Source organism: Octopus bimaculoides, chromosome 19 (genome assembly GCF_001194135.2).
Source record: "Octopus bimaculoides isolate UCB-OBI-ISO-001 chromosome 19, ASM119413v2, whole genome shotgun sequence".
In the NCBI taxonomy this organism is placed as follows: Eukaryota; Metazoa; Mollusca; class Cephalopoda; order Octopoda; family Octopodidae; genus Octopus; species Octopus bimaculoides.
Genome location: NC_068999.1, coordinates 47341520 through 47358879, shown reverse-complemented (window position 1 = coordinate 47358879; position 17360 = coordinate 47341520). Strand labels below are relative to the sequence as shown.

Sequence of the window (17360 nt, the reverse complement as noted above, 5' to 3'; positions counted from 1 at the left end):
CAACTGATGCTGGTGTGTTTATGTCCCCGTCACTTAGCGGTTCGGCAAAAGTGACCGATAGAATAAGTACTAGGCTTACAAAGAATAAGTCCCGGGGTCGATTTGCTCGACTAAAGGTGGTGCTCCGGCATGGCCGCAGTCAAATGACTGAAACAAGTAAAAGAGTAAAGAGTAATGATTTTCAAAATCTCCTTACCTGTAATTTTTTAACAGCTTCCTCAGTTCTTTGTTTTAATAAAACTTTCTGGCGTAAGTTCCTCAGAAACATATCTCCCATCAATGAAGCTTTCTTTATCACAGAGAAATTAGTGGACTAAAATTAAAAGAACAAATAGATTTTAATAGATACACGCAAAACAAAAAGGAATAAAAACAGTACAAAAACAGATACTAACCACAACAACTAATGCATTATCATCTGAATTATATATAACAACAGCTGCACCACAGTGCTTCTTGAACTCTGCTAATGTACTTTCTTCTCTGCAACTGAAGAAGAATGCAAGAGATTTTGTGAGATTTATTGGAATATTTTTGATTGAGAACACTTAAAAACAGAAATAGAATGTACAAATTAATTATTAACAAAATGACACACACACACACACAAAAAGTGAGAAAAGAAAAAAAAACTTACACTTCTCTTAAATCAGACGGCACGTCAAGAATCGCTTTCCGAAAACTATCTTTTGAAATACAGGGACTAGACAAACGGAAAGAGAAAAAGAATTGTTTCAGGACATTCAGCTTGACAATTACAAAATTATTTGATTTAAAATAAAATTTATAGATAAACAAAAATAAAATTGGAAGCTATGTTAGATGACTTTTTTTGGCTCTGAATCTACAATAAAGATTAATCCTTACTGATCAGTAGTTGCAACATTTTCACTAAGCCATCATTTCAAGCCGGCCAAACAGTATAGCAGGCTTTCAGTGCAGTCAACTAAATCTCACCAAACATTTAGTAGGGTCTAAGAATGACTTATTGTCACAAGTTAGACGTCAACAAAACATCGCTGCATTTCAGTGAAAGCTTCAACATCATTAAAGAGACAACTTTCATCTCTCTCTAGTTTACATTCAGAGAAAGACATTTTGTCTCATCTAACAAACCTGCACTAGAATTCACTTTTATTTCAGGCACCTCCATAAACTTTCTTGATTTCTTTTTGCTATTGCCAATAGCAACCATTCAACCTTCTTTTTCTTCATATAAACCTAGACACTTATTTCTACCCTGATTCATTTTCTTCTAATCCCAAACAAAGCTCATAACTTTCAACTCCACTAAGATGAAGAAATGTGCTGCATCTTTACATAAGGTTACCTTTCTTCTCAGAATGCAGTTAACTATCAACAAGAATTATTCTGGCAGGAGTTTTGTTATCAGAGTTCCAAACCATGTCATAACATATCTGGTTATTTGGAATTAAAGGCCACTGCAAGTCAGTTATTGTAACCTTTCTGGCAATTAATGCCACTTCTCTACATGGGAGGTTGGATTTAAACCCACAATTTTTATTTAAGCCCTTTAGCACTGAAACCAGCCATATCTAGCACAAATATTCTAGCTGTTTTATGTTCAAACTGGCTTGATCCTACCCCTCACACCTAACCTATTAATGTCTTTTTAAAAATAAACAATCAAAATCTCAAAGGTGCAAGATAAGGCAAGATCGATTCAAAAGAATATGAATAAGCATCACATTTAACAAATTTGATTGCTAAAGTGTAAATAATCAATTACTTCAAATCATCACCATCATTGTTTAATGTCTGTCATCCATGCTGGCATGGGTTGGATGGTGTGATAGGAGCCGGCTAGGTAGACGACATGTAGCACCAGAGTAGGCGAGGCCAGTTTTGGCAAATAACTCATAAAATAGTGCACGATTTAAAAGTGACCAAAAAAAATTGCAATATGAGAAACTTACAGAAGGAAAATAATCTTTTACTAACAAAATTTTCTACTCACTTTTCATTTAAAGGCCGAATCCTTTCCAAAGGAAGAATGTCTGTGTTTGAAGACTCAAAACCTGAATATTCAACTACAACAAAATCACCTTTCAACATTTTTATTTTGGACGGCCACCAACCTATCATGTCATCAGCCGCTGATCTACTAAGTGCCTGAAAGTACAAAGAAATGGTAAACAGAATTTCAAGAGTGTGAGCATGAATGCATAAGTCAGCAGGCAGCAGACAAGGATACACTAACAAATGTGTGTATGTGTATACATATAGCATACACACACACACACACACACACACAAAAAACAATTTGTGAATGAACATCTATGCTAGGATGTACAAAACAAACACCCCTAAAACATACCACCACATAGACACAAGAATATTCATTGTCTCACAACAATACCTCCTATGAGGTAGCCACATATTTCCTTTACTGCAAGACACTCCATTTCCGTCTCTCCATACTCTGACCTCTCACCACCTAGTACAAAGCCACCTCCTTCAATACTACTCCCCATGTTCCAGTTGGGGGGGGGGGGGGGGGGGCTTGTAAGTTATTTGGTGATTTTGTTCCAGCTGGTGTCACATAAAAAGCACCCAATCCACTCTGTAAAGTGGTTGGTGTTAGGAAGGACATCCAGCCATAGAAACCATGCCAAATTAGACCTCACCGGTGCTGCTGCTACATAAAAAACACCCTGTCTATTTGTAAAGTGGTTGGTGTTAGGAAGGACATTCAATTGTAAAAACCCTGCAAAAGCAGGTAGAAGAGCTTGGTGCAGTCTTCTGGCTTGCCAGCTCCTGTCAAATCATCTAACCCATGCCAGCATGGAAAATAGACATTAAATGAGGGTGATATACACATTGCGATAGTGAAGTTGACTGGGAACTCAAGTTGGCTTGTTCATCTAGTGAAAGGAACTTTACCGACTTACGTTAAATTTTCACCAAAAGTACACCATGTGATATGGGTCTAACTATTTAAGAATTTCAATGGAACAAATTCCATTCACAGGAGTGGAATCTGGCAGTACAGAAATGGTAATATGGTATTTAGGAAGAGGTTCTGCTTTTAATTCTTAAACAGTGGAAAAATACAGGAGACAGAGGAATGTGTATATGCATGTGTTTGATAAAGAGGTTCACTTCTCAACTATGTGGTTTCAGGTTCAGCTTCACAGCACATTACATCACCATAGACAAATATCTTCTAATGTAGTTCTGGGTCAACCAATCCCTTGTTATAAGTGCAAACTCTATACATGTGTGAGTGTGTGTGTGTGTGTGTGTGTGTGTGTGTGTGTGTGTGTGTGTGACTGGACTTCACTTGAAAAGTGTAGAGCTACAACTGTCAAAGTTAAAGAATTTTCCTGTTAATACACTTTTAAAGATTTGTAGAATATAAAACAATATCTGAAAAACATGTAAGGGTTAGCAACAGGATGAGCACCCGGCTGTGTAACAAGGTCCCAATATGTACGTTGAAACCATGGCAAAACAGGCATAAAAACCAATGAAAACACACGCAAACCGATACATTTCTACACACACACATAAGGAGAAAGATACATTACATACACATTTCCATATAAATGTACTTATATAGATATATTTTAAAAGATATTTAGAGGTGTATACCTAATGACACTGATGTCATTAGGTATACATAGAAATTACATAGAAGCCAAAAAGACTACATATATAAGAATAATAATAATAATAATAATAATATATTGGTACCAATGCATGATAGATTTCTTAATGTGTCACAAAATAAATTCAGCCCTGATCTAATAATAGCCATCAATCCTGATACTAATTGCTACTATAAACAAAAACACAACAAAAATATAAGAATAGTTGAATTTCATTTACTATATCATTCTCTTGAGATCTTAGCAAAAAATATACTGGGAAATAAGTGTGAAGCCTGTTTAAGTTGGCAGTGAAGACCTCGACAGAAACACAAGTCAAACTGTATTTAAAAATCTCAAATCAGCTCCACAAGAAATAAAATATAAAGTTATCTCAAAGTAATAAAAGCAACATGTATGTGTTATTAGAGATATATAATAACACCAAAATTAATACTACTATCACTCAAAAATGAACTGAACAATTACTGCTGCTGATGTCCAATCCTGATATGACCCTTTGCAGTCAAAATAGGTGAGTTCAGCCCTGAATGCATTTACAGAACTGTTAAAACACACAAAGCCAATAAACAGCTTTCAAATTAATACTGCAAACATAGAAATGTGATCCTATGCTTGGGGGTGTTGACAGCATGAAATATATTCCAGGTGGATACAGCATACGGGTATTTTATAAATTCTTCAAAATTCTGCAAGAAACCAACAAAATTAGCAAAAATTCCCACCTGGACACCAAAAGTTTTCAATATCCCAGTAACAGGAACTATAAATTTAACATTGGATAATGTGCACATGTCATGCTATAAAACTAGTTGCTTTGCCATGAAAGAAGAATCTATATATCTACACAGCTGGCCAACTTGCTTGGACCAATGTAATTATTCCATGCAAGATGTCCTGGTCTTTCATAGCAGTCTTCATATCCTTAACCTGATATCCAGTGTCTTTCACAAGTTGGTTGATAATATCTCTTCTTGGTATGCTGATACCTGTATGTCATATGCAGGTTTCCAGAGATAACTGGATATCTTAGAATCCAGTGCAGTCTCAGACAAGTTGGTATCAAAAACGATTAATAGCAAACAATGTTATTTCTTTACATTTAGTTTATAACTTACCTCAACATTATCATCAACTTTGTAATCCAACTTGGGGGGCATTTCCTTTGGAGGTAACCGGACTTCAGAGAATTTAACTCTTTTCTCGGGCAATGTACTATAACAAAGAAAAAAAAAAAAATTAAATCTCAAATGACAATATAAACCATTTTGAAGAACTGAAGAAAATGTGAAGGAATATTCAAAAACTGTCACATTTATATACATCACATTCCTTTCACTGATAACATTGTTTTTGGTTTCCCTTATCAAAATTAAAGAACATATGAATCCTGACCAAGAACTTCCCCCTCCCGAGTTGTTCTGAAGATATATTTGAAATACGATACAACAATGTATATCATATTTCAAATACATACACACAGCATCATAAATGCTACCAAACCCTGGTGATGTTCTGAAGAAATGGCCCCTCCCCATAGTGCAACTTGAAAAGGGTATTCACAAGTTCTTGAAGACAACTTAGAGAATATACTTGTAGTAAATTATCAGAGAAAACAACCAGAAAAGAGATGAGTAGCTTACTATTCCAATAAATATGCACACTACCACGTATGCTATCAATATGTTTGAACCATCTGGCAAGACACTGCTTACATATTTAAACCAAGTCATCAAACTTTATATTTTATAATAGTAAACTCAACTAGAGAGCTAACACATTCAACTTACCAGACATCATCATCTTTTAATGGGCCTCCATATTGTACCTGTTTACCAGATTAACACATAAGGCATTGGTTGACCTGGGGTTATTGAAGACATTTGTATAAGATACCTTGAGGCTGACTCCCACTTTCTACCTCTGTATATATCTATATATTATATACATACTACCAAATCCAGATAACATCCCGAGGAAAAGTGCACACCCCAACCAACCCCTATGGATATAAATTTAATGGATACATTTCCTGAGCCCGTGTTACAGCAGCTATAACACCTATTTTAAGATAGCACTGACTGTGTTACACAGTATCTTGGTTATCTAAACTTGGCAGAGGGCATCCTTAACCATAGCGGATTTCTGCCAGAGAGTGAGAGAAAAGAAACATTGTCAAACGGTACTTTACTGATGCCAAAGAGATGGAAGCTAACTCAGTACAGAGGATCGGAATGAATAACACTAAGCATTTTATCTGATGTTCTAATGCCAATCACCGTACCAACTCAAGTTTTACACTGCAACTGCAATCTGAAGTTTTACCTGAGCATCAGCAGTGTGAAACTTGAGTCACAAAACAAACTTTCAGTTTCAATAAAATAAGTAACATTCTCTACAACATATATTGAGCACTTCTCTCTCATTCATCTTGACCTAAAGCAACATAAGTATATATGCTTCTAAGTATATGCACACACACATATAAAACACATTCTCTCTCCATTTGCTTTTACATTCATTTTTCCATGCTAGCATGGGTTAGATATATTTCTGAGGAATTGTTTTACAGCCAGATGTCCTGCCTGTTATTATTAACCCATATCTGTTTGCCAAGAAAGAAATCTCTGACTAAATACATTTTTGAAAGCAGAAAACCAGTAGATAATTTGTTGACAAATGTAAAACACACACAATAGGTTTAATCTAGTTTCTGTCAACAAAAAATCCTTCACAAGACATTTGTAAGCTAGGATGATAGAAGATGCTTGCCTGAAGTGCAGCACAGAGGAACTGAATCGAAAGACATAGGGTTGTGGAACAAACTTAACGACACAGTCTTGCCTGTATCTAGGTGTGTGCATACGCACGTAAGCTCTTTCATTGGTGGTTCATTCCTTTCTATTGTAAGGCAAAAAATCGTCTTCATGGGAGTCTATTTTAAATTTGTCTTCACTTGATTGTTTTCTTTTGTTACCTCAATAAAGTCATCAATATTCGCAATATAGATGCAACTATCACACCAGAATGAAAACAGATTTTGAAAGAGAGCGATAAGAGATATATAAAGAAAGCATTTCACTAAAAGGAAGTAATTTTTGTTCATAGTTCATCAGTTGTGTAGAAAAAAAACCATAAATTTACATGCAGATTAGAAGAGCTCAATTTTATTGTCTTTCTGGAGAACTAACTTTTGCAGCTTCAGTTGTAGAAATTTAGATAAAGCTGTCTCCAGCAGAGTGTTTAAACCATGCATGTCTAAGCAAGTCTCTTATTCATATATACTCACAACCAATACCAATATTTTTTTGGAAAATGTAAGCACTTCTTTCACAGGTTGTTTGTTCCTTTCTACAGCAAAAGAGAGACCCATCTTAACAGGAGTCAAAATGAGGTAAATTTAGATCCAATGGAATAAAGTATTATACCAAAGCATATAATCTTTCTACATTTCTTTTTTCATTTCAATTAGAAAGTCCCTCAGTAATTATTTTTATCTATTTGGATCTCTTCAGTAGAAAGAAATTAACTTTTAGCATGTTTAGGTGCATCGTGTTGGCATATGAGTTTTCTCCTCTGTAGCCTCTCACACCTACTCTACAATGACATACTAAAAAAACAATTACATCAAAACCAGGAAGCCATGAGATAATGGGATTACAATGTCAATAAATATTACATTTGATAGAATAATCTGAATGCTAAAGGATTTAAATGAAGAGACAGTATATACGCTTGGGGACATGGTGCCTCACCAAATAAATGTTTATGTTCTCTACACATTCCACATTATCTTATCACCAACAATAAATAGCCATGCAGTTTATAGCAAGATGCTCAAAATAAAGAGCTAAGTAATACTTTTTCATCAATGTTTATTATTTGTACGTCAAAGCCTTCATCCAGTTCACCGAAGTATCTTAAACTCTAGTATTCAAACTGACCATATCCAGCACAAATTTCCTACTTGCTTTATGTTGAAACAGGCCAAACCAGGCCCCTCACACCTACTCCTAGAATTTCATTCACAAAATAAACTACCATATCAACAAACTCTTGAAGCTACAAGATATTTCAGGTTTAATTCAAAACAATGTGAATAAATAAGCATTCCATTTAACAGAATCTAAATGCTAAAGGGCTAATTATTCAATTATCCTCAGGGACAATTTAACCTAATTTAACATCCGTTTTCATACTGGCATGTGTTGGACAGTTTGACAGGATCTGGCAAGCTACAGGACTGCATCATCAAGTTCCAATATCAGCTTTGGCACAGCTTCAACTGCTGGATGCCTTTCCTAATGCCAACCCCTTTACTGAGGGTACTGGGTTTCATGTGACCAACACTAGTGAGGTTGCTAAGTAACTTGCAAGACCAATAAGACCAAGGGGAAACCCTCCTGACTAAATGGGGGGGGGTAGTATTTGAGAGGGAGAGAGGGGAGATGGTTCTATGCCAGGTTGATAAACTGAAGTACAGTAGAGAAAGAGAGAGAGAACGAAACCAAAGTGTCATGTTATAGAAGAGATACAAGGCTACCCTGCATTATATAACTGGGTGTCAGTAGTTGGAAAGAAGATAGAGGTGGTGACGGGGATGCCAGAGTATCTCAAGATACAAGAAGGCGGGTGTAAAAGAAGCTAGACAGTGGATTGGTGGAGGGAAGGGGGTAGTTTCATAAGAATGTGAGGGGAGAGTAACAGATAGTTAGAGATAGGGGTAGAGGTGAGTGTAATGAGTGATGAACAGGGGTGGGAGTGCAGCTGATGGGAAATACCAGTATGGAGAGGGGTAACGTGAGGGATATAGGATAGGCTCAGGGAGGAGAATACATCAGAAAGCAGTGAGATGATATTTAAGGTGTAGGAGCAGTGTTAACATTATAAATATAAATATACATATATATATATAAACCCAGCAAAGTTTATCCAACAGACTCCCAGATATTTTGTTGAAGTTTGCCAATTACCTATTTTCTTACTAAACCTCTCATTACCAGCCTGCTCTAAAATTGATTTATAATACCAATCTGCCCAAAATGATGTATTCATATTTGAACGAGAATCTCAATGCGAACCACATTACAATGTGGCTTCACTTGATAAATACTTGCTTTACGATGCCTCACATTTTTTGACATGATTTTCCTGTCTTCTGCGAATGTATATAATACCTTGACCCATAGCTGCTTAAGTGGTGTCATGTTTGGAAATAGCTACACTACTTTTATATCAGGGTTTAGCTGAGATGCAGATGACAGAATATTATTTTAAATCAATAAAATTGCCAATGTGATTTTCTCCTTATTACAATATTCCTTAACATGGGAAACAAAACTACTCAGGAACCAGTCTTCAGACTTATTTAGACAGCCATACTTCTTGTGGCAGTAGGTAATAACCAACTTGTATTCTTAAAAGCACAAAAGTCAGTTTTCACAAGAAGGAACAAGAAAGAGCTTCATTTTAGACCAAACCTCATTTTTCCCTTAGAAGGGTCAAACTATATTGTCTTGAAATTTGGCATGCTTTTTGATAAATGTAGGAACTTTCAGATACATGCTTCCAATATAAACTAGTTTGATCAATATTGAATATTTGTTCTGACAAATATTTTTAACTAATAGCTGCCTCAACACTTACCCGTGACACAGTGGAAATTACGGCAATTTTTGAAACATATCCAAAACTTGCCACAATAAGTTAGGATTGTTAGAGCATCCTTTTCACAAACTCTCAGTTTCTATATTTACAGTTAAAAGACTGAGTAGTATTTCTTTTTTTTTTTTAATCTGGTGCTTCATAATTGAAACTAAAAATTATTCCCACTTCCATGGGTATCCCAAACTTGTTTTGGCGATGAATGTAAATTTAAAGGATACAAATGACTTTAGTGCATCCTTGATAATGTCCTTATCTCTTATAATAGTCAGAGATCATCAACTAGGACAAATTGAAATTACAGGTAATCACTCGAAGATTTTCTCCTTCATGCTGGACTACTGTCCTGAATTTTGTTTCCAAAGCAACTGTGTTCTTCCACTAACAGATAGAGATTCCTTTTACACTTGTTAGACAGGTTTCTGGTCAATATTTGGAGTTAATACACAATACACACACAAAATGTTAACTCAGAAACAAAACAAAATCAAAATGAATGACAGAGGTAATGTGGTAAAATGGAACTAAGAAAAGATTTAATGCCAGCAATATGCTGTGTTAAAGGCAATGAACTGTATCACCTGTGTTCTCATACCTATATGAACAGCATCTTAATGTGGAAAAAACTCTCAAGTACCTATTAATTTTATAAAATACATTTTAAAATTTAGTTTTCAATTTGTCATGTAACCCAACTTTATACTGGCTAAACTCATGTTTTCTTTTTGGTGATATAAACATAATTTCGAATAATTTTATATTTTATCAAATTTATTTGTAATTTGAATAGTTTTGAGACAAAAATTATGCAACAGGTTTAACAACTTTTTGTTGAGTTCTAAAATCTAAATTCACATATTTGTTCTGGAAACAACTTGCATATGCAAGTGCTACCTGTCGAGAGCACCACATACCAGAAGCCAGCAAGTGTATGGGGTCATCAGGAGAGAATGCAGTTTCGGGGTCTATCTCTCAACGGCATCAATACATACTGGCTCCCCTCACTGATACGAGGCCCTGCTTGCTAGATCAACTGGTTATCAAATAAAGCTCAATATTCTTCTAGCCATCACTCGTCTCTTTTTAACCAAATCCAGTGGCTAGCCATTTCCACTGTAGTTTGGATATCAGTCATGGTGCTACTTACTTTACGAGTTAGGCCTAATGATAACAGTCATCTCACACTGTGTCGAACAAACCCTCTACATCCGACTGATTGGAAAATGCTCCACTTTCCAGCCTGTGTCTTCACATTCCTCGAGGAGGTTTACATAACAGTTAATCTTTCGAGCCTGAGTGGCGTACATGCTATCTTCATGAGGAACCATTAACTCGACTAGATTCACAACTTTTCCTTCTTTCACACCACATTAATTATTTTAGAATTTTATTAAAACACATAAGAGGCATACTTCAGAATTGGTTAAACTAGATTACTCAACAATATCGTCACTCCACATGGATGAACAGTTTTTGTTTATAAATAAAAATTGCTCTAAATTTAATGAAAGAGAACAATGTTTATTCTTTCATATTTTCAATTCAGCCAGAAATATTCCTAATTGTACATCAATTTATTTGGCATTGTAAGTACATAACAGTTGCACCTTGCTTCATTGTCAACAGTACATTACATTTGGATTTTAATTTTTTCTAAATATTCTAATTAACTGTCATCCAGTATAAAGATGCAGCACACAAACTACATACTCTTTAATTCATTTACTAAAATATTGCAATAAATTAATCCAGTGGATATCTTTGCCTCGACTATCATATGAATGGAATTTAAAGTAACTTAACCCGTTAGCATTCAAACTGGCCATATCCAGCCCAAATATTCAGTTTCATGCTCAAACTAGTCAGGTCCAACCTCTCACACCTATCTACATAGACATTTTTAAAATAATCACATCACTGAAGTCTCAAAGCTATCAAAATAAGACATGATTAATTCAAAACAATGTGAATAAACAAGCATTACATTTGACATAGTAATTTGAATGTTAAAGGGTTAAAAATTCTTAATTTATGAGGATATTTTATAAACACTGAAGCATCATTGCTACGAAATTGATAGTCTTCAAAATTTTCCGAGCAACACTCAAAATACATAAGTGTACTTAAATATACACACAAAGTAGTGGCTTATGTGTATATATACATTGTGTGTGTGTGTGTATATAACTATTCACTTTTTCCTTTTGTGCCATCATTTTTTCATATAATCTATGTTATAAGTGAGATATGAGAATATATGTTGGAGCCAGCACTTCTACAACAGGATATTCAACCATACATATTTTTTTTTTTCCAGACAGGCAGAAGCAACAATCAACATTTATGACAATATAGCCACTAAGTATGTGCACATATTTGTTTGTTTGTATATGTAAATAAATAAATAAATATATATATATATATATATATATATATATATATATATATATATATATATATATATATATATATCTGAAGGCTTTACTTTTTTTTGATTTCCAATGTGCATTTTCACTTTTTTCTTCTTACTTTGCCCTTACATTTCCACTTGTAGTTTCTATTTTCTTTTTGTAACATATTTCTACTATATATATGTGTGTATGCTTCAGCATATCCAATTCCCCAGAAATCCATCTCTTTCTTGGGGAGCTGTGTGGGGGACAAAACACATTATCCAATACACCAATGTACTACTTACAGGAGCTTTCAACACTGCTTACACTTCCACAGATGCTATCATTTTTCAGCCCTTCCTAACCATTTACAACAATGCTTGACCCTTTCCCATCAAACCTGCATTGCCTCCTAAAGCGAGACCTCAGAAACATTCCCTGGTGGTGTCCTGTCAAATATGAATCACTATACATTATCAAGAAAACAACATCAATCCTGACCCAAACATGAATGGAAAAGCAACTAACACCCTCAAAGTCACTACAAACATTACATCTCACCTTCGCTTAGGGTCTAACATCCTCAACACGGCTAAAATTAATCTCCCTCTTCGGGGCCAAAAATATCAGCACTGAAGAAATGACAAAAGACCACGAGTTGTGGTGATTTGCTGTATTTGAGAAGATGTGTCAAGCCAAGTAAAATCACAGTCATCCACACATGTCATCCAGCTGTAGAAACCATGCCAAAACAGAGAACTGGGGTCTGGACAACTCCTGTCAAACCATCTAAACTCATTGCTAGTCAAAGTGATGGTCCACAAGTCATCAGCTGCCAGTATGTTGCGAGTTTCCAGAACAGAAAGAAACTTTATAAAATGCTTTTGTAACATTGTATCATTTGTTTACAAAATAAATGTAAGATAAAAAAAAATGTTAACATTTATTATAGTCATTATATATATTGTTTCCGGTATAAATTAATATTACTAAGAAATATTACCGGTCCCTGGTACACTGGAAAAACAAACTGCCAGTATGCCAGATCAGATAGTTTGAGAAGCACTGGTCTAAACCTGGTCTAGCTCTTGCCAGCACAGGAAACGGATGTTAAACAATGATGATGATGACACATACTCCAACAATTGGTAACTTTTTGAAAATGACTGCCCCGGTATACATACAGACATCGTAAACCATTTGACTCACATACAAGGATGTAGGTAACAAAGTAATTTAAAACCTCTAGACAGCAAAATGTTCAAATTCAATAGATTTCATTTTCTCTATAAAGGTGTCTTTTAAACAGGCTCACAGCCCCTTGAAAATAACCCTCTAACAAAATATGTTCTCCTACATCCATGTCCCATCATGTTTTCCTCTATTATCTTCCTCTATAAAATCAACTGATTCAAAGCATATTCTTTGTTAAGTTATCTTTTGCACATAAACTCCCACATTTTTTTTGTCCTTTTCCCCTTACATGTTTTTCATTTCAAGTAATAAGAAGAGTAGTCTATAATATACAACTTCAATATAATATACATTTTCAATTGTTTTCACTTTATGAGTAACCAGCAGTAAGATTTCTGAAACTCATCCATTTTCAGTTTATTTAGAATGTAGGCCAGAACATTTAAAAAAAAAAAAAAATTTTTTTTATGGTGGTGAGTGGGCATTTGTAAAAGAGCAATGTTGTCCTAAATAAAATCTTTTAATTTATCTAAAACACCGAGCTATTATTAGACTGAAATCTACCTCACTGGTTACATGTAAGTTAGTTTCTATACAATGGTTGCTCCTTAGCCCTATTAGACCTGGGCCCCTTGGGCCCAACTTTACCCTTCACCTGGGCTCCTGAGCAAAAACAAAATAAAAAGTTGCATAATCAACTAAAGATTAAGAACTGCAAACAAACTCATGGACAGAATCACAAAAAAAAAAAAATTCAGAACAACAATAGGCCTTTCTCTCAACTACTATATTTGTTCACCTGAATCACTCATTGCTGGTGTAAGGGTAAGCTCTTTGTCCAAAGAATAAATATCCTCAATTGCAAGAGTCTAAATCTTGGTCATTTACAAGACAAAATGCAGAGTTCATCACACACTCATTTCATTGCAAAATCATTGTTTTTATTTCATTAAAAACAAAAATAAACACCAGCTATGGAGGACACCATTAACAAATGAGTTATAAACACACTTGACAACGAAGCCGCAATGTGAACAGTTGTCTAATATTAGTATTTTAACTACTACTTCTAAGTGTGTTGTTCATTACCGCTTTAGTGGGAATCCATCAGAGATGGTGTTCAAGTCCTTCGAGCGATAGTCGGGAAAGCATCATGATAGGGTTAAAGACCTGTCCTCTCATCAATCTTCTGCTTGTCAATCAATTTTTTAAGACAACTAATATAAAACCAATATTTTACAAGCAAACCTTCCTTAACAAAAACCTAATTTCTGATCCATTGCTTACAACACATTTATTTTATAATATTCAGCTATTAACGAATGAATCTTTTTACATATTACCATTTACCCCAGGACATGTAAACCTCTATAAACTCTACCCTCTCTTACACACCACTCATTCCAAAACTTAAAATTATCTTTTTACTACATTTAAAAAAAAATTAAGTCTCCTCACAAATACTATCAGACTTCTTTCACTCAAAAGTTATTGTATATTTATCTGAAAATAGCAGGCACATTTTTTCTTTTTTAGTTTCCTTACATCTCCAAGACATTCACATCACCCTTTAGCATTTAAACCTGCCATATGAAGCCCAATATTCTACCTGTTTTATGTTCAAACTGGCCAGATCTGGCCTTTCACACCTACCCTACAATGTCATTCCAAAAATTAAAAAAATCACATCATTGAAATCTTGAGGCTATGACATTATACATGATTAATTCAAAACTGAATAAATAAGCATTACATTTGATAGAATAATTTAAATGCTAAAGAGTTAGCATAAAATATCTTATTTTCTTTTTATGTTGATTGAAAAACACCTGTATATTTAAAAAGAAGCTCATCACAAAAAAACAACTCTTCGTACTTAACTACCTTTTTGCCATTTTCAATTTTTGCAAACCTACAAGAATAATTCTATTTTAAGCACAAGGCCTGAAATTTATGGAAAGGAGGCTAGTCGATTACATCAACCCCAATGTTTAACCGGTACTTATTTTATTAACCTCAGAAGATTAACGGTAAAGTTGGCATCAGTGGAATCTGAATTTAGAATGTAAAGCCAGAAGAAAGGCTATTAAGCATTTCGATTGGTTTGCTAACGATTCTGCTACTCTGCCATTCTGATGCCAAGTCTAACAATTCTTCCAATCCCTCTCCAAACCTACTAAAATAATGCCATCGTTCGAGATGGAACCGTTTGCAATAATCTTGGAATAGATTATTAAATTATAAGACTGGAGGCATTTGTCACATTCTTCATCAGCTGTTTGCTATTAACCCATTCATTAACACATTTCTAATGACATATACTTCCTGTACCCTTCAATTCATTGTGAAACTAATCAAGACAACGTTTTTGTCCTCAAGCTGATGCTTGGAACACTAATAAACAAAAAACTCTAGATAAATAAATTATAAAACATTTAAATTGAAATATCTTCCTATTGATACAGAGACTACTTTCGGTTCTAGGATTCAAAACCACCCACTTTTTAAAGTGGGTGGTTTTGTATCCTAGAACCAAAAGTAATTTCTGTATCAAAAGGAAGATGTACCAATAATCCACTTTTCCAGCAGAAGGTTAAATTATTATTACTGGATCTGTCACACACACCATACCATAACTCAAAAGCTGATTTCATTGAATCCTGCATTCTGTCCAGTTATCAAGCACAGCCCTTCTATAAAACTGTGGATGGTTTCCCCATCATCTCACAACTGGCCCCAATGTTTGCTTTAATCATTGAAGTTTTTGTTTTTATCCGTTTTCCATAGGAACAGGGTTTGATAATCCATTATGGTTTAAGCCAGTTCTTTGAGTAAGTGCTCTCTTAGATGAGTTGGCGGACCACATCTAACATATTCCATTTTTGGTATCATTTCTAAAGTTGGATGCTCTTCATAATCATCCATTTTAGAGTATATACAAGACATTTTGTGACATCAGTACTACAGAAACTATCATGCCATTAACAAGACACTATCTTCATTAATTCATCAACCACTCCATAGAGTATATTGAGTGCATTTTATTATTGCGTTAGCAATATATCTACATAACACTATCATACCAAGTTGTCTGCTAGTATTTCTAGTGTGCGTGCATATATAGATCGATACCAATTGGTTTGGATCTTAATCACTGTGGTTATCAACTCTGTAGCATTCCCGCATGAGCTAGCAGTGAACTCGCATCATATTATGTAATATATCCTGTGCAAATAAATTACTATACTATTGAAACATTTGTAGCATGATTTGAACTACTGACTATCTATTCATCTTCATTTATACGCATATATAATGATGATTAAATAATGAGAAAACACATGAATGATTAATTTATTTCATCCTTTACATACATTTCAATGGTGTAAAATTAGTGAATATCCTTTTCAGAAGCTGAACAATAACATGAATGCAAAAAGATACTTCATAGAAAGTATTTAAATGTTAAGAAATCAACGACAATAATACTGACACATTGCTCTTTTCAAAAATGCTACAAAGTTTGACAGGCGAAGGGATTAAATAATATATGATTATGTAAGGAATCTAGATAAAAAAAAAAAAGATGGCAGTTTGCTTGCAAACCACCCCCACAAATCAAAGAAAGAAAATACATTCATTGGAAAATAAAATACACTTGTACAGACTTATCTTAGATATAAGATATACAGTAATGCCTTGATATATGAGTTAATTCATTCCCAGAGACCACTTGTAAAGCAAAAATTTGTAAAGCAGAGCAATAATTTCCCATAGTAGCAATGTTATAAATTGTAATTTGTCCCCAGAAATATATTTTACCTTTAAAATTCATCGTACTCTACAGTAGGTCACCTATCTCTGTCTCTTGACACCTTTAATCTCTCAGTTGGCACAAAGCCACCCACCCCTCAATACCACTACTCCCTCCCAGTTGAAGGACTTCTAACTTGCAAGATACCTGGTGACTTTGTCACCATAAAAGTCACCCATGCTGGTGCTGCATAAAAGCACCCAGTGCACTCTGTAAAGTGATTGGCATTAAGAAGGGCACCCAGCCATAGAAACCATGCCAAAACCGACATGGAGCCTGTACAGCCTATCAGCAGCTCACTTCCTGTCAAAACATCCAACCTATGCCAGCATGGAAAATGATAATGGCCAAACATACACATATCTGTTTAGAAAGATATTTTTTGCATTTTCCTTATTTAATCACATGGGGCTCACAACTACATTTTCCATTTGATTTGACTGATGTTGCTGTACTTGACTCAATAGGTCTCCTTAAGGAGCAGATGTGGCAAGTTGCTTGCTTCCAGGTTCAGTCCCACTGCATGGAACCTTGAGGAAATGTCTTCTACTATAGCCTCAGGTTGATCAAAGCCTTGTGAGTGGATTCAGTAGATAGTAAACTGAAAAAAGCCTGCCATATATGTGTGTGTGTGTGTGTGTGTGTGTGTGTGTGTGTGTGTGT

General features: G+C 34.8%; 1 protein-coding gene across 3 annotated transcripts in view; it reads right to left on the bottom strand.

Moving 5' to 3' along the window:
• Window positions 1-17360, bottom strand: part of LOC106868359 (FMR1 autosomal homolog 1-like) — a 51442-nt gene that overhangs the window by 27551 nt on the left and 6531 nt on the right. For all 3 annotated transcript variants that reach the window (XM_014913575.2, XM_014913576.2, XM_014913577.2), the window contains exons 3-7: window positions 4751-4847; window positions 1979-2133; window positions 638-703; window positions 396-489; window positions 197-313 (exon numbers count right to left, since the gene is read on the bottom strand). In XM_014913575.2, the coding sequence (XP_014769061.1) occupies window positions 197-313; window positions 396-489; window positions 638-703; window positions 1979-2133; window positions 4751-4847 (529 nt within the window). The remainder of the gene's footprint in view (window positions 1-196; window positions 314-395; window positions 490-637; window positions 704-1978; window positions 2134-4750; window positions 4848-17360) is intronic.